Genomic DNA, 18,184 nt, shown 5'->3' on the forward strand with positions numbered 1-18,184 from the left:
ATTTCAGAATGACTCTCAGTCAGTGTTTTGTTGCAGAGTTGGTGGTGAAACTCTCTAGTGTGGGGCTCTGCTTAGTTATGTGATAACTTTTTCTTGGCTTCAGATTTTCAACAAAGTTTCAAAGCAACAACAAGGTGCCATTGTGCTCAGAAATGTATGTAAGGCAACATTCATTCAAGTGTTGATCTGTATTTCACAGTCCAAGAAAAACAACAGTTATTTATATAATCTTATCCATGGTTCTGTTTTTCTCTGGGTACCCCACCCTCCACAAACCAACAGCTGAAAAGCTGAATCTTGCTGAGAGCCTGCTCCTTTCTCATTTTCTTCTTTGCTTGGAGCTGAACAGAAAACCCATGTGAAATGTTGCTTGTTACAGGCATGAAATCAGCAGTGAAACTAGCCATTTTCCGTGAAAAAATAGTGTGTGTTCCCAAAATGTGGAATATGAGTATAAAATAGCACAACATGGAATGACACGCAATTTCCAAAGAACAGAGCAATCAGCCTGGTGTGGAACAGAGGTGTCCTTGGTAGTACTGGTGTCACTGATGGTGGTTTGGTGTTTGTGAGCACTCGGGCACTCAATTTCTCTGCGCACCCTCATTTCCTCCTCTCCTGCCTTGTCTAGTCAGACTGAACTCTGATGCCAGGGGCTGGTACTTACCATTTGATTCCTAGAACTGATGAGATTGATTTGGTGCTAAAGAGCAAATAATAGCTAATGTTTTCATATGAGCTTTGTTCCCCTACATTTTACAAGCAAATGTACAAAAAAAAGATGAATTGTACACAAGAGGAACTGTCTGGATGTTGGTCTTGTCAGCCTGATGAAAATTCTGGTTTCTTTGCAAGGCTTCATGCAGTTCCATCTAATTCATGGAACTTAGGAAAATTTCCTTTCCTTTTTCTCCTCTACCATCTATACATTTCCCTATTCCCTTCAGTGCTTGAATCCCCTGGATTAGAGGGGGGAAGGAGGAAATGGCAGGAAAATACTTGCGACATGAAAGCTAAGGGCATTTCTGCTACAGATATGGGTAAGTAGAGGTGCACTTCTTGACGTCTGTGGGTCCTGGATCATGTTATGAAAGATCGATGTTCTCTTGGTACATGTAGCCTTTGCTGCTCAAGAGTCTGAATGGCCCACAGTCTCTGACGCATTTATCCTCACAGATATGTGATATCATATCATATATCACAGATATCCTCCAGATGCTCCTGGAGATACTGTTGTTCCTATTTTATGGTGGGAAACTTAGGCAAAAGGAGTGGCTAAGGGTTGTGTCCAATGTTGCATGTGAGGTCTATAGCAGGATAGATGGTTGGGCCCAAACCCTAAATTAGTCTTTTCATTGGGTTTTCCCTCCTGATCGTGGATTTGATGCCAAACCTTTAGAGTTTGGACTTTATTCTATTTCCTTCAAAAACATTAGGAGTGTTGCCTTGGGCCAAAGAAATTTGCAACAAAGTTAACGAATGTTTTGCCAGCCAAAGATCTTGACTTTGACAGACCCTGATACAACATCCTGGGGTAGGCTTTTTTGCTCCTGCCCTACAATACAACACAAGTTAGCACAAGTGTGTTGAATGCCGGCACTAATATTTTTATGACTCCAGTGAATATTTCTCAGACTATTTTTCTATGCTTTTTGTCATTTTAGATTAAAAAATTTTACAAGCAACAGCTTGGCCTTCTCCTCAGGAAAAGACTTTGGAGAAAATAGTGGACTGGCTGTCTATGTAGCCGAGGCGATTGATTCAAGTGTCAAATGGGAGGACATCAGGTGGCTTCGAGGGCTGACCTCACTGCCCATCGTCACGAAAGGAATCCTCAGGGGTGTGTAGTTCCACTGCTTTCTATGAGGCAGGCAAGGTGCTCTTTCTTGTGTAGGCACCAGGGAGTAAAAAGTGCTTTTGCTGCTGGCACTTCTGCAGAATTGTATTACTTTTCAATGGCAAGCATCTGCTTTACTGACATTAAATATGGTGGTATATATGTTCATATTTGTGTGCTGTGCAAAGTAGGGAAGATTTGCCAGAGTCCAAAACAATCAAAGGAAAAAAACTCTTCTTTGTGTATGGTTAGTATTTGGAAGGTGACAGGTATCACCAAATGCTCATCCATTTTGGGTAGGTTCAGTGCAATGGGAAATGGGGAGGGTGATTATTGTGCTGCCTCTGTATACGAGCTCCTCCATGTGGAAGGTAGTCTTTGAAGCAGACAGGTTTTTCTTCCTGTTGACCAGCAGGGACTTAACTTAGTGTTCCTGTCTGGGGAAAAGTCAAAGAAGGGGATTTTGCATTTTGCTGGTTGAAGGTACAGGTCAAGGTTTGTGGCTTATCAGGCCTGGATAATAATAATAATAAACAATAATTCTACTTAAGTTTGATAGGTTGGTATAACATCAGTTGTATCTGAAATCACATAGTCAGGAGGATCAAACTTGCACTTGTAAACCGTAACTCTAATCTGAGTTGTGTGCTACTTAAAGGAAAGCTGGATATCTGTTCTGTCAAAAGAGCACCGAAGATGGTAAAGCAGCTTCATTTACTATGGATTATTACTGCAATCTTATTGATAACTATGGCATTGAGAAAATCATTTAGCAAAAGAATTTTACTGAGTGTTCCAGGACAGAGAAAAGAGAATAAAAAGCCATCAAAATGGCTGTTAGCTGAAAATGATAAAATATTCTGCTCCAGTATTTCAAGTGACCTTTCTAGTTTTTTTGCTTAAAGACAAAACTGTTATTCTGTGTTGAGATGAGCATTTGGAAGGATGAAGCCCTAAGTGGTTTCCCAGTATCTTGCAATTTATTTTATTTTTTTAACTGATGCCACTGATGCCATAATTTCCCTCATGATGTTGCATTCCCAGTTCTGGAAAGGAGTATCTTCTCATTATGACTTTTTTTTTCTTCAGCTGATGATGCTAAAGAAGCTGTAAAGCTTGGGGTAAATGGTATCCTGGTGTCAAATCATGGAGCACGACAGCTTGATGGAGTCCCTGCAACTGTAAGTACTGGTGCCAATATGCAACAAGTTCTCTCTGCCTTTGGCTTCTTGTTTTCTTCCTCTGAATACATGGTAGCTGGAGGAAAAAAACTGTAAATACATCTGTTGCATGCTTTAACCCATGAGTCTGTCTCCCCCTCTTTCCTTCTTTTTAGTATGTCACAACATACTTAGAGTTAGAACCAGCCTTCCCTTTTCCAGATCAATTGAAAAATCACTGGAGGGTTTACATGTGACTTTCTTCAAGCTACCTGGGTACACTATCCTGGCTGCAGTAGCCAGCATGGGAATCCAGAGGAGCAATTTCAGATAGCATATTATTGGCAGTTACGCTGTTAGAAATTAGGAATATATTTTTTTCTAGTCTCCTCTTTTATTTCTTCCTCATTCCTTTAGAAACCCTTTGTTGCAGTTTGTAGAACACCAAGGATTGTACTAAAGATGTTATTTCCTTTTAATATTCTCCAGAGATTTATGAAAAATTAAGTTACAGAACAGCTAAAGACAGAAGGAAACTCTCCCTTTTTCTCCTTTCAAACCTTTTCACCTTTGGAAAAGGTACAGGGTGGTTAAATAACAGGTTTTTTCCTTCTTCCTTTTCCTTACCATGCTACCCTGTACATCTTCCAAAGGTAAAAAGGGATTTGAGAAGTTCTCAATTGACACAAATGAAAGAAGTAAATGAACATGAAAAGGGTTGTGTTCAGGTTGAAGGAAAACCCTCAAAATTCCAGTCATCACTCACTATGCTTCATTTGGTGTGAGAAAGCTGCACAAGTAAAGAGAGAATGAATGGGAGGAGAATCAAAGCCCAGACGTGACTGTTTCAGTATTCTTAATGTGCCCTTGATGAAAAACCTCCTGTTTTCCATGAGAATTTTCTGGAGGGAGAAGAGGACAGGTAAGACCTTTTCCACTGTGGGATGTTTTGTATGTGAAGTTTTAGCAGTTCTGCCCTGCAGGCCCAATGGTGTCCCCCCTTATTACCCTGAAGTATTTCTACTTTTCTCCTTGGGGGCAGCTGAGGATTTCCCCAGTTGATTTCATTCACCAGCTGATTCTTCAGAGGTCTTCAAGTGGACCCACGTGAAGCCCATGTGGGCTTCTGAAATAAATTTATCTTTAACTTTTGTCTTCTTGTCACCTTTTAAGAATGTATGCCTCAATTTTACCAAGAGTATTGGAAAAATCTTGGGCAAGTCTGTGTGAGGTAACCCAACAGCAAGAATATATGAGGATATTGAAACAAATTTTGAAAAATGAGAACTCAAGGAAAAGAATTATTATTTTTTGCCAAGTAGAACAAATTAAACTTGTGAACTACTTGTTTTGAGTTATTCCTTTGCAACACTGTTCACTGTGCAGATGACAAAGCACTATCAAAGCTGGCATGTTCACTGGATTTCATCTTACAAAGAACTATTTCACAATGCAGTTTTCATAATGTAAATATCTGTATTGGAACATGCAAGTGTTTCTGCTTTTGAAACAATTTCATGGCTTTCCAGAACGTGAGCTGAACCCGAGCTGGTTAATATTTCTAGTGTCTAGTTACACATTGAGGAAATCTATGTTTTAATTATGGTTTGCATCATACTTTAGTTATTATAGCACTTTAATGTTGGTACAGTTTGTCAGGATGTAGAAAGTGGTCTCTGTATATGGAAATAGATCCAAAATATGTTTGGCAAGAGAGCAAAACCAAAGGGAGGGGAAAAATTACAGCAAGTGCCAAACTTCAAGAAAATTTTAATCCAAATCTAAAAACAAACTGTACTTTCAAGTTTTTTTTCCCTCATCTCCTGGTCATTTTTTATCCATTAGAAAGGAAATGAATTGCATCCGTACTTGAAAGACATGAATTTGTATGCCTTTTGTCTTACTACCACACACTGTTTCCAGTCTCCTTAGTACCAGTTCTTCCAGTTCTGTGTCTTTCCTGATATTCATGAAAAGGAACTGTTTAGGCATTATAGGAACAGCTGCTATGTAATGCTTGAGCCTTGAATTCAGGAGGTTCATCTCTTCCTGGGACTTCTTGCATGGTGTTGACGTGTTAGTAAATTCCCTGGTTACTTGTCTGTACATTGGCAAAGCTAAGCATCCTTTCCCTTTCCCTTTACCACTGGTGTAGGGAGTAAGGGGAGATTGGTAAAAGCAATATACATGTGCAGTAGAAGAAAACATTTTCCACCTTGCTCAAAATTCAGAGAATGCTAGATTTTTCTTATATGAAGAAGCTCCTTCTACAACTATTCCTGTAACCAAAATGCATTTTCATGTGGAAAAATACATTCTTTACTTTTTCTGTGAACTCTAAGAGCAAGTTCCTCATGACACATCTCTTACTCAGTGTCTTTATGTACAATGCCCACTTTTGTGTTCCTTGGTGCTAGCTGGCCCTCATTAAAATTAATAACGACTTCAAGCAAGAAAGTGAAGATGGTTATTTAAAAAGTCAGTGATTCAATTTTATTCCCAGATTACTGAACACCAAAAGTTTGGGGAGGGGGGCAATATCAAGGAGCAGACCTCATCTGTGCCTAGTATTTCTTTATATTCTTCACAAGTATCTCATACTGGCTTGTGTTGGATACGTGTCATGGGATTAGATTGACATTTTATGTGATTCTGCTGATTCTCATTTTATTTATGTGACTGTCCAAGTAAATTTGACCTTTGTATGTATCTGCTAACATGCTAAGTCACTTCAGTTTTTGAACACAAAGCTGTATTATTTGTGCATACAATTAGGCAAGCAATTGCTGATTTAGCTTTTTAAAAGCTTGATTTCAAAAATTTTGTGCTGCAGAAGTGGACAAGCTGTATTCCTGGTTTCACTCTTCTAGATTGATGTCTTGCCTGAAATTGTTGAGGCTGTGGAGGGAAAGGTGGAGGTGTTCCTAGACGGTGGTGTAAGAAAAGGCACAGACGTTCTCAAAGCGTTAGCCCTGGGTGCCAAAGCTGTATTCATCGGAAGGCCTCTCGTCTGGGGCTTGGTTTATCAAGTAAGTCACAAAAATCTCAAACTTATGTTTTTAGATATCCAGACTAGCTGTTCAGGCTTAGTGTATGTGCATGTGTATATGTGTGCATGTAGGGGTGTGTGTGTGAGAGAGGGTTTCTGAATGCATGTGGTTATCCAGATCTTCTTAATAATCTAAAACCTCCTATCAAATACTTAGGAGTCAGGGTTTCCATGAAACGTTCTTTATATGTTATCTGTATCTACACATGAGCTACAAGTACATATAATAGTGCATGTTGTTTTCTAATTGCCTAGGGTGAAGAAGGAGCAAAAGAAGTTCTCCAGATGCTGAAGGAAGAGTTTCGCCTGGCAATGGCCTTGATGGGTGAGACTAGTTTCCTCTCGGTAACAGCCACCTCTGCCTCACTTTTCCTCTGAGCTTTCACTTGCCCTGTGCAAGGTGCTATAGTAATCTATAGAAGGGAGATAGAAATGTTTGCAATGTAAACAGATCAAGCTGCAGAGAGATGAGAAAAGAGATTGCTGTTAAGAGACTGCTGTTAACCCTGTCTTATATATGGGGAACTGAATAGATTAAGTAAAAACAAGTGTAAAGGTTTTTGATAAGGAAAGTGATAAATCCATAGAAAAATAGTGGCAAATAAAAGTCACTAGGGGGGTTGGTTTTGTCTGATTATGCAGATTTCAATGCGATAGAAAAAGAAAAAAAGCCTAGAATGGGATAGAAAAGTGAGGCTTTTGACCAATATGTAACTTGTCCTCCAGGATGCCGCAGCGTAGAAGAAATTAGCAGGACGCTGATACGAAGACACGACGTATTGTTTTCCAAGATTTAGGTCTGAAGGTGACCACCTCGCCTGTTGTACAGAAAGTATGCTACCAAATAAAAAGAAACTGCTCCTCGGGCCTCAACCTGCAATCCTGACTGAGAAGGGGTCGTTTGTAAGAGATCACTTGCCGAAGAAAGTACATGAAGCAAATTTTACAGGTGTTTCTGTATTCTGCTAGGCTCTTATGGAAAGCTGCTCTGCTGGTAGTTGTGACTAGAAATTGGTCTTTATACAAGATCAACACAGAAGCTACAAGGTGTTTCTGCAACAAATGTTAATAATAACTTATAAACCTCCAATAATTTTTTGTTAAAATGAAACTATAAACAGAAATGATCAGATGGCAAACAGCTACCAGAATGTAGAAATTTAAAATGTAAAAGATACTTCTTGCTCACTGTTTAGAGAAATTACACTGTAGATCAAAGATTAAATTTTGCTTTATGAACAATGTCCTTTCCCTAGCAACTATGTGATATTCCTTTTTAAGCATGTGGGCTTGTAGGTTGTAGAAGCTCAGAGGACTATTAGTTGTAAAGAACTGAACAACAAAGTGAAACTGGGGAAGTTCTGTTATCTGACACAAAGCCTGTTGCAATCAGACATCCACTATGCTTGTGTGTCAGACGTGCATCAGATTCTTGGTGTGTGCAAATCCTTGCAGTCCTAACACTGTTGCCAAACTGTGCTGACAACACCCAGCTTGAGCCCTAATTCATGTTTTCCACCTGGACTCATTTACTGACAGCTTTTTAGATTATTAATTGGTTAAGCCTGTGGTGTCCTGCATCCCAGTTGCATAGAATTGATAGGCAGAGGCTGGCTGTAGACCCCAACAGACATATTGGAAAAAAAAAAAAAGTTTCTTCTCGCTTTCCATGGATAGAGAAACTCAGTTGCCAGCAGGTCACTCTTTCTGTATTATGACTATAAGTATAACTGAGTTTAATCCATCCCTTTCCAGCCTCTTTCTGTTTTTCATAAAGATGGGAGAGTTTGTAGGATTTGCAGCCACGTGTAAAAGAAACTTGGATAATTGAGGTATTAACCCATGATTTGGGAAGATCCTAGTGGCTCCATTCAGTTTCCATGAACACCCTTTAGAGAAAGATGAGTGTTAACTCACTTTATGAGGAGGATACAGATAAATACAGGATGTGCTTCTCTTCTTGTAACAGTCCAAATACCTACTGAATACAGGAGAAAGAACATAGGAATATCTTCATACAGCAACCTGTCCCAGAGTGAGCAGACAAAGGAGGTAAAGCTCTATGAAACTCATCTACAGTGAAAATAAGGGTGGCTCTTCATCTGTCACACTCTTGTTGCAGGCATGGCAATATTACTGGGAGCAGGGAGAGAGGCCACTGCAGAATGGTTTTGAAAATCTTGATCTGGAAACAAAGTGTTTATTTTTAAGGAGGATTTAAAAAAAAAGTGCCTTGATTTCATTGTTCCACTGTCACCGACATCACTGTCTCCGCCATTTGTTTCCCATCAGTGTCAGAAGAACTCATGCATTCTGATTCTCCCTTTTTGCTGTTTGAAATATCCCGTACTGAGCTTTAGAGGCAGCATTGTAATAAAATGATGGAATATTACAATGTGAACTTAAGCTGGGACTGGAACTCAAATCGGGGAGAAAACCCAAAAGGCCACATGCTTGCCCTTCAGTTGTAAAATTTGTACTCTTATTTACTGCCGAATGTAGTGTGTTGTGTGAGGGTTGCGTAGCAACAAAATAAAGTTTATCTGTGTAGAGAAATATGAATGTTTCTCAGAGCATAGAGAAGCATAATTTCTACTGTTTACTGCACTTATCATATCTGTTGCAATGTGGACTGTGTCAGATGTCAATTACAGACTAACTTCAGAAAGACTGTTTATTTTAGATAATATAAATGTTACTTAAAAGAGAGGGGCATAATATCTTATGTTTACATGTTTAAGATCCATTTCTAAAGTTTAGAAGATGCAGTTTCCTGTCTTTGCCCCAACCACATTCAAGAAAAGTTCTGTAACTCTGTGGTCCAGGATAAATTCTGATGGTGAGGAAACTGGTTTTGTTGCTTGTGCGTAATTAACTATTTCTAGTTCCTTTGGGATAATGGGCTTATTTTTTTCCTGCTTGTTATCTGAGAATTGTCTGACTGCCTTCCAGTTCAACCCTAGTAAGGATATACATACATTAAAAATCAAAATTAGAGCCAAACACTGAGAGGCTGTGAGACAGAGCTAACAGAAATGAAAGTGATTTGCCTGGTAGAAAACAAAATATTCCACAGTCAAGAGAATTTTCCTAGATTTGGAGACATCCAAATACAACTGCTTCTGGAAATGATTAACAAAAGACAGTTAATCTTTTTGGTTTTGACTTCAGGATAGAAAGCAGGAAGACCAATGATAGTCTCCTCAGACAATTTAAAAGCTGAAAAATGACCAGTAAAAGCAGAACTCTACAGTTCCTCCACCTGGAGCTGAGAAGAAAGCATATCACACCTACCAGAGTAATGGTAGATCTTTCTGCAGTTTGTGAGGGTGTTTCTGAAGATAATACAAGCAAATAACTAAAGAAAATAATAGATACTTGTGGGATATGTTAAAATAGATTATTTTCCTCTGAAGTAACAAGTGAACTCAATGAGCTCTTGGGAACAAGAAGTCACAGTCCTCAAATCAAGGCATAGAAGTAAGGCAAAAACAAAGTATATTTTGCATTTCTGATGCTTTAGTACCTTGATGGTTTTAATTGTAAAATTATTTTCTGAATTTACTTTACTTTAAGTTAAACCACAGATACCAAAAGAAAATGTCTGCATACAAAAAATGTGTAGCGTTGTGTATTATGTATCCAGCAAGGGAAGGACATTGAATCATATTTACCTATCCAGAAAGCCAGCAGTCAACTGATGTGCTGGGTGCCTTAAAAAAAAAACAAACACCACCACCAACAAAAAACAGTCCATCTGGGAGGCTGGTAACTGAACAATAACTGAATGGGGTTCCCTAGCCACCTTTGAAGTAGACCAGGAATATTCCCTGAAAAAGATTACAGCTCTCATTGAGAGAAGATTTATCCAATGTTTTGTGGGGAGGAAAGATCCAAAGTCAACCCCTGAGAGTGTGAAAGATAAGGAAGATCCTAGACTTCTGAGGAGAAAAGGGGTATCTCCCAAGAGCCGAAGATGTGAGACAGGGTTTTACATTACTGATTTTTTTTTTAATTCAGCCTGTGTGTGGATTTCTCTGGTGATGTCAGCTGGGAAGACTGTTTCTGGAAGTGTTCCCACAAAGTTATCTCCTTGGCGTCCATGAGCTCGTAGAGGATTAAACCCACCATAGAGGATACAGAAGAGCACAGTGCTCTAGAGAGGATATGTAGAAACGACTGGGAAGATGCTGAGCGGCTTCAGCTCTGGTATGGAATCTCAACAGGTGAGCCCATTTTCTAGCAATTACTAGCAAAGACAGTCTGTGTCAAAGCAATGAGGTCAGTGAAAGAGCCTGTGACGTTGTCTGGACGTCTGGCAGAGCACATCGAAGCTGGACATGCAAGGAGCAGGACCCGCCTAAGAAAAAACAACACATTTCTGTGAAAGATCCTGAGCAGCAACACACACACGGTCTGTGCCTGGAGGACAGGTTTGGCTGTTTTGGGAATGTATTTGCCACGAGAGAGGGACAGTTACATACAGCAGAGGAGAGTGCTGAAGTGTGGAAGTGCACGGCTGTAGGCATGGCAGTCTGTTAGGCAGAAGGTGGCAGGAGTCAGCTGAGGATTGTGAGACCATCTGACCTTTCAGATATGAAGTGAAGGAGGAAGTTAGTGTAGCTTTGGGATAGATCTTACACCCTCACTTAGCCCGTCAGTTCTTTGAAGCAGAGACCTGCTGTTTTTTGAACGTTTGGAGCCTGCGCACAGGGTGGGGAATCCAGTAAGTAAATAATAGGAGTCATAATTCAGTTCACTGAAGCTGAAGAGCTGTGAAAGACATGATCTGTTTTCTTGTGACCTCCACCTCTTGCTGTAACTCTGGGACACATTATTGCATTTTGCTTTTTACTGGTGGCCAAGTCAAACAAATAGCTCTGGAACTGGTAAGAACTCCACCTCCATCCCCAATTTTTCAGGTTAGGCAAGAAACTTGTCTGTCTTACAGAGAAGAGAATTTCTGAACATAAATAAACAGACACTTAGAGTAACTCGGTTTGATAAATGGGCAGTGTAGGTTGGGGCCTGTTAGATATGCAGGCAACTCAAAGATGAAGCAGAGCTGGGGAAGTAGGCAGGAATGGCTCTGCTTTTCTTGGCCCCTCAAATGGTTTTCAGGCTGAAATCAAATACTGAGAGCACGAGGAAAGCTGCCTTCTGAAGTCATGATTTTGCACTGAACCTCACTGTAAGGATATCTCTTATAAAGCTACTTTTGATGTGGAAATTTGGCTCCAAACCACACTGAAGGCCATTATAAATAACCACTTCATCACAGGACACACAGAAGTTGGCTTCCTTGAACAATCCTAGAAAGCAAGCCTAATGTTATTGAGCCATAACCTCAGCTAGTGTAAATCAGAGAAACTCCATTGACTTCATTAGCTCACACTGATTTACACCATCTGTGACTGTGGCCCACAATACAGCAAGATATGTCAGCTTTTAAATTCTATCACTGAGTGTTGAGCAAAACTGTTTTTAAAACAAGATTGCCAATCCCAAATTTAGATACTAATGAGACACAGCACTGTAATTGTTTCACGATGCCTATATGCTCCATTTTGTTTTCATTTTGCCTTGCTTCTGTTTTTCTTATCTCCTGCCAAACAGAGGGAGAGTACCACATATGTTACATTCATAACAAAGATGTTTTGCTGCTTTGAGAACATGTCCTCCAGATGCAAAATGCCTTTGTGTTGTAGTTCAGCTTCTTTCTTTGCATAGGTATGTTGGTTGTGTGTCAATATAAGAATGCCCTTGAGGACCAGCCCCATGTTTCTCCAGGGCCACCCAGAGGCTGTCCCCCCTAGACTTCAAAGGTCTGATTTCCCCTCAGGGATTTCCAGCTCCTAAGTCATTATTTCAAATGAACAGGAATGCCCTGAGACCATCAATCCATCTCTGTAACAATTCTGCTGGGCGCTCATGGAGTTAACTCTATTGAGTAATCAATTGCACTTGCAGCACCTTTATGGTATGCAATGCTGGTAGATACATACAGATGGCTTGTTCAGGCAGGGGAAAACATTCATAAAACTAGATTGACAATGATTAATATTTGTTATTATTTTATGACAACAGCAGCTGTAAGTTCTAGTCAAGGTCAAGACAGTATTGCGCACTGCAACGATGCTTTGCTGCCAGCAGCAGTCTCTACCCAGTAGAATCTGAAGTCTAAATTGACAGGCACATGAAAAGAATGTTTTTATCCCCATTTTATAAAGAGACTTACTGATTCACCAAGGCTAAATCACAGGATTGAACCCAGTTCCTTAAATCTTATTTTCACTGTCTTAAATACAAATCAAGCTGTTCTCCCGAAGGCAGATAACTCTGAGGTGGACATCAGATATTGCAAATACCCAGCAACCATGGGAAAGGTCCACAGATGTACTACAGAGCAGAGGGAGACCTGGGCTACAGCAGAGCCCTTAAGTTCTCTATTTTTCCTTGCAGAAGGGGGAGGCCCTGAGGCAAATGGGACCATACCTAACCTTCTGCCAGCTTGCCAGGTGAACTCTGCTTCTGGTGGATTTGCAGTGGGCTTCCTATTTCTTCCTGGTTATCTATAATTCAGTAGCATAACGCCATAACATTATTTTCTTGGGTTCTCCATAAACACTTCAGGATGCTAACACTTCTAGTTCTGTGTACTGTATATTGGAGTTTTCTGTTATGAAGAATCAGAATGGTTTTACAACATTTTATGCTCATTACAAAGATTCCTGCAGAGCCAGGTGTTCACGGTTAAGTTTATTTCTCATGAGATTTGTCTAATCTTTAAGAATGGCCACTAAGACATCAGAGGAAGGTGCAAGAATCCTACAATAAGCCCATGTGGCAGAAAGTTAGCTTTTATGCACATTCGGGATGTGGATTGTACACTATTCTAATAGGTACTGCTAGTTCAGTGTGTTATTGTTACCAGACCCAGAAATCTAGCATAGATGTGAGATAAGCAATCTTCATAACAACTGAGATCTGAATCACAGAATCATCATCTAGGTTGGAAGAGACCTCCAAGATTACCTAGTCCCACCTCTGACCTAATGCTAACAAGTCCTCCACTAAACAATATCACTAAGCTCTGCATCTAAACCTCCAGGGATGGTGACTCAACCACTTCCCTGGGCAGTCCATTCCAATGCCTAACAACCCTTTCAGTAAAGAAGCTTTTCCTAATATCCAACCTAAACCTCCCCTGGTGCAACTTTAGCCCATTAGCCCTCGTCCTGTTACCAAGCACGTGAGAAAATAGACCAACCCCCACCTCTCTACAGCCTCCTTTAAGGTACCTATAGAGAGCGATAAGGTCACCCCTGAGCCTCCTCTTCTCCAGGCTGAACAACCCCAGCTCCCTCAGCCGCTCCTCCTAAGACTTGTGCTCCAGACCCCTCACCAGCTTCGTTGCCCTTCTCTGGGCTCGCTCAAGCACCTCGATGTCCTTCTTGTAGGGGGCCCAAAACTGAACACAGTACTCGAGGTGTGGCCTCACCAGAGCCGAGTACAGAGGGACAATTGCTTCCCTAGACCTGCTGGCCACACTGCTTCTTATGCAGGCCAGGATGCTGTTGGCCTTCTTGGCCACCTGGGCACACTGCTGGCTCATATTCAGCCGACTATCAACCAATACTCCCAGGTCCCTCTCTGCCAGGCAGCTTTCCAACCACTCATCTCCCAGCCTGTAGTGCTCCTTGGGGTTGTTGTGCCCCAAGTGCAGGACCCGGCACTTGGCCTTGTTGAACTTCATACAGTTGGCCTCAGCCCATCATGCTGATTAGAGATGGGAATTTGACCAGCAGGATCATCTATCATACCCAACTTTCTTTTGAGTCTGTAGTGTAAGTGGAGTCTCTATTGTAAGTTTAATACAAGGTGTCATTGACTCCAGAGGTACACATCTGCAGCCACCGGGTAGCTAAGAGCAGCAAAAAATACTGAATTTCAGGTGAGTCATCTCCTTTTGACAAGCATAAGTATCCAGCAAGGAACATGGAAAACCTTTTTTTTTTTTTTTTTTTTTTAATAAAAAAAAAAAGTGCCCTTCATACATTATTTGAAAAAGTTACAATCAGAGAAATTTATATTAGGAAAAGAGAACTTGGTCACAGTCTTAGGAAAACACAACAAAATATATCTGCAAATAAAGAATAAGAGCTGGCAACAACCCACCACACTTCCTTTCAGCATACTGGCAAGTATATTCCGCAGCTTCTAATCCATGGCTGCAGGTTCGGGGGTGCCAGCAGTGCCTGATCCAGCTCTGCTTTGTTGTGGCATTACATCTTGCTGCATCCTGCCTATTGCCGCCATTTCCAGCCTTTGTTGCAAAGTCCTTAGGTTTGATCTCACAAGGAAGTTGGAATAAGAGACATGCCTGGGACCTTTGGGCAGAGTCTTTGCCATTTGCAAATACTTCCAAACAAGGTGTGGACACGTGCATGTTGGTGAAGGGCATTTGGCCAGAAGGTAAGAGCTCCTTTCATTTTTCAAGAGTGCCTTAGCATACCCAGTATTGAAGTTGAAGTCTTGTTCTAGTGACTTCCTAGATGGGACAAGGGAATCTGAAAAGATGGCAATTTGGCATGAGCTACAGGTTGCATACAGTGCTTCGGCACCACTTTGTGTCAGTAGAGATAGCACAGAGCACATTGTCATGACAGAGGATCCCAGTCCCCAGTTCCCAGGCTGCATGCCACCTAAAGAATTTAAAAATAAGGCTGGCAAAGACCTTAAAGTACTGTTGTCTACGTTGTTATCTGCTCAGTGGTGTTGTTCTGTGGCCAGGAAGGTTAGAGATTGCTGTTCCAGAAGTTCTGCTGTAAGGGTCATGCATTTGGGTAAATAAAGAAGCCCCCTACCGTTACAACATCTATTCCACTTCATCTGTTTAGATGCTGATGCTATCTTTGTCTAAAATGTTTAGGGCCAAATCTTGAACTAGGATAGCTCTGTTGCAATCTGCGGAGTTGTACTGATCTCTGTCAGCTGAGAATCTGAACCTACAGGCTCCTCTCTCTCTATCCTCCCAAGAGGCATCAAAGTTTTCACCTATTTAATTGAAAGTTTTGTGTGAACCCTATCAGGCCCATAGTATTTGAATTTGTGATATTTGCAGTTATGCAAGGTTTTCAAATGTCACTTTTTATTGGGAATTTTGAGACAACAGCTGGAGGAAAGCAGCAGGTTCTGTGCTGAGACCATGATGATTGTTGTTAGTTTGGCAAGACTTGTACAGTTACCTTCTGAACGCTGCCAATCTTTCCCAACCAAAGTTGCCCTATTACACAGCCGATATTGAATATCAGAGCTTGCTCTTGTGTGAATGGAAGAGCAAACAGCCCTGGTGAACGACATACACACTGAAACGTATGAACGAGTACTTTATGACTTCTTCGCTCTTTATGCTGTCTATCCATAAACTATACCTTACCTGGATTTTCCATCTCCCAGTCTCTGCATTTTATGTTCACTGTTAACCTGGAAGTCTGCTACAGCTGTGCAGCAGGCCTAGAAGAGATCTCTGATAGTCCTAGCCACAGCTTATTTTCTGGCTATGCAGTGGTGCCAGAGAAACTCTTAAGACCTCACGGTGCATCATTAACAGTGTCTTCTCATGTTAGTCTATGGATAGTCACACACAAACAGTTATGAAAAGGTTCATAACTGCTGCGTAACAGACTGCAAACCACACATGACCTAAATAATTTACTGGCATGCTAATGAACAGTAAACCCAGACAGTTAACCATCTGCAAGCTCTGCTTTTTATCAGTTTCAAGTGTGTTAGATTCGGGTGTTGTCGTCCTCCGACATAAATATATGCTTTTGATCTATCACATAAAGGCCCTTTTACCATAAAGATAAGTATTGCTTTTGATTCTCAATCCTTTTTCCATTATTGCTCTGATATGGATGGGAGTTATATTGTCAGTTATTACAGAAGACATAGAGAGCATTCAAAGAACAAGGAATTGCAGGGTAAATCCAGCCCACAAACCTATTTATTAAGTTGTGTTGCTGCTTACTGGTGTGATTGAAAATCTTTGGCCCTACATGATGAACAAAGATTTTGGCTGCAATGTCAAGTGCGTGTTGCTGCTGTGGTCTATAGAGCTACAATTGTAACACAGTCATGGAAAAAGTCTCCCTTCTGACTGAATCTTCCTTGTGATGCACTAGATAATTTACCTTGGAGAATTTTTATTTTCTCTGCCAGAAGCTTTTTAGTTATGAATAAAGGAAGAGTAATATGTATTCAGATACATAGCTGCATGGGTCTCCATGTATTAATGTATCTCAAGCTTTGTTGTTTTGGATGGTTAGAAAATTGCAGACTGACATTTTCCAAAGGATTTGTATTTTTTTTTAAAGCATAATGTCTGCATGCCATATGATATGATGCATCAAAGCAAAGGTGTCTTTTTTTTTTCTTTTTTTGCACAGGAGACAGCCATATTAAATAGTATTCCTTTCTTCACAGCTAGCCTTTTTCAGTCTCACCTTCATGTTGTCTTGAGAAAATGGCTACAGAAGAAATTCCTCAAAGTTTCTTTCCTTTTCTACTCAGTTGGTGAACGTTCCCTTCCCCTCTGTATCACTGACTGTAGGAAGGTGGTGCTGTGATGTATTTTTCTATTATTATTATTTTCCTTGTTTTCATTTCCAGTGCTGGCAATAGTTAGGTTGTCCTACCATGCACCAGCATAGAAAATGCCAGCAACAGCTTATCTCAATTTTGTTTTGTCAATTACTGCTCGCTTACGTAGTTCCAGACACTTCCATTGCCCCAACAAGAAGCTTTTAAGCAGAATGGCAGCATGTAAACAGCTGATGAAATCAGCCTAGAAAGAACTTTGGATTTTTGGATATTAGTGATTTGCTGCAAGAAAGCAACCAGTATGTAATTTCATGGGGCATTTGGTGTCAAAAGCAACAATTCCTGATACATTTGTGTCAGTGCAAATAAAAGTGTACCTTGATGATTATTGAGAGGATTGAGAGAGGATTGGATCTTGTTTGGAGATAACAGAGAGAGTTTTGAGGCTCTTTCATCTCAAAGTAAAGACATACAGGATCCAGTGGCTGCAAGCTGGAGGTATGAAAAACAAAGTATGGGATTTATTTTCGCAGCAAGGGTTATTAGTGTTGGAATGTTCCCAAGAGATGTGGTAAATTGTCCATCCTTTGTAGTATTTAAATGAAAAATAAATGTGTTTCTAGAAGATATGCTCTATTTTGGCCACAAATTGTTGGAGAATTGTTGAGTGAAACACTGAGTTTTTCATGGTGGAAATCAAATTAGGTGGTTAAAACACCTCTAAAACCTACCAAGACAATTACTTTCCTTTTAATGTTTTTTTTTTCTTTTTTTTTTTTTTTCCCTCTTATTTATGGCAGAATTGCTGTGAGACTGGCAAGACAGATAAGTTTGCATGATAGGTGTGACTTCAGCTACAAAGAAGTGTACCTGATCCTGAATGGTGCTGGGCCTTTTTATCAGAACAACACTATGATTGATCATGGGGATTTAGGATTTCTAAGCCTCCGAGATCCAGTGATGCTTTGGATAAGATCCTCCTCTGGGTCCATCAATACAGCCCTTTTGACTGGATTAGTACGTTGCTTAATGAGACTCAAACAGGATCTGCACTGTTTTCTTGCTTCTCTGCTTTTGACTTTGCTGGTGTGGGTATGTCAGATACCTCGCTGTCTTACTGACCCATAGTAGGTTTGAGAGCATAATTCTAGGCTTTGTAAGAAGGGAACATTTGTAAAGCAGCAGTCTCGTGCTAATCTGCAGAGGAAAAGCACATATGACAGGCAGTGGGGATTCCATTTCTCAGGATCCAGAGTTTAAGACAGGCTTAAAGGAGTCTTATTAAAAGTGTTTTCCAGTGCATGTGGCTCCTCCTGACAGCACCCAGGTGGTTCAGAAACCAGTATTAAGAATAAAAGCTGCTTCTCTTTTCTGTACAACAAATGGTTCAAGTGTCTGGTATTTGATTCAGAAAGGAAACCTGCAGCAGTCATGTCCCCTGAAATAAACCAACCAACATTTTGAGCTGCCAACACTTCTGTCTATTACGTCAAGGCATCACAAAGTTTAAAGCATAGCAAAGTAATATATATA

At 40.5% G+C, this 18,184-nt stretch overlaps 1 protein-coding gene and 1 long non-coding RNA gene across 16 annotated transcripts in view; one reads left to right on the forward strand and one right to left on the reverse strand.

Moving 5' to 3' along the window:
- HAO1 (hydroxyacid oxidase 1) overlaps positions 1-8,602 on the forward strand; it is a 31,512-nt gene extending 22,910 nt beyond the window's left edge. For both annotated transcript variants that reach the window (XM_013182177.3, XM_013182173.3), the window contains exons 4-8: positions 1,665-1,840; positions 2,927-3,018; positions 5,868-6,026; positions 6,302-6,371; positions 6,773-8,602. In XM_013182177.3, the coding sequence (XP_013037631.1) occupies positions 1,665-1,840; positions 2,927-3,018; positions 5,868-6,026; positions 6,302-6,371; positions 6,773-6,843 (568 nt within the window). In that variant the 3' untranslated portion in view covers positions 6,844-8,602. The remainder of the gene's footprint in view (positions 1-1,664; positions 1,841-2,926; positions 3,019-5,867; positions 6,027-6,301; positions 6,372-6,772) is intronic.
- LOC106036652 (uncharacterized) overlaps positions 1-18,184 on the reverse strand; it is a 66,493-nt gene that overhangs the window by 45,704 nt on the left and 2,605 nt on the right. The window lies entirely within an intron of this gene.

This window comes from Anser cygnoides, chromosome 3 (assembly GCF_040182565.1).
Source record: "Anser cygnoides isolate HZ-2024a breed goose chromosome 3, Taihu_goose_T2T_genome, whole genome shotgun sequence".
Lineage (NCBI taxonomy): Eukaryota > Metazoa > Chordata > Aves > Anseriformes > Anatidae > Anser > Anser cygnoides.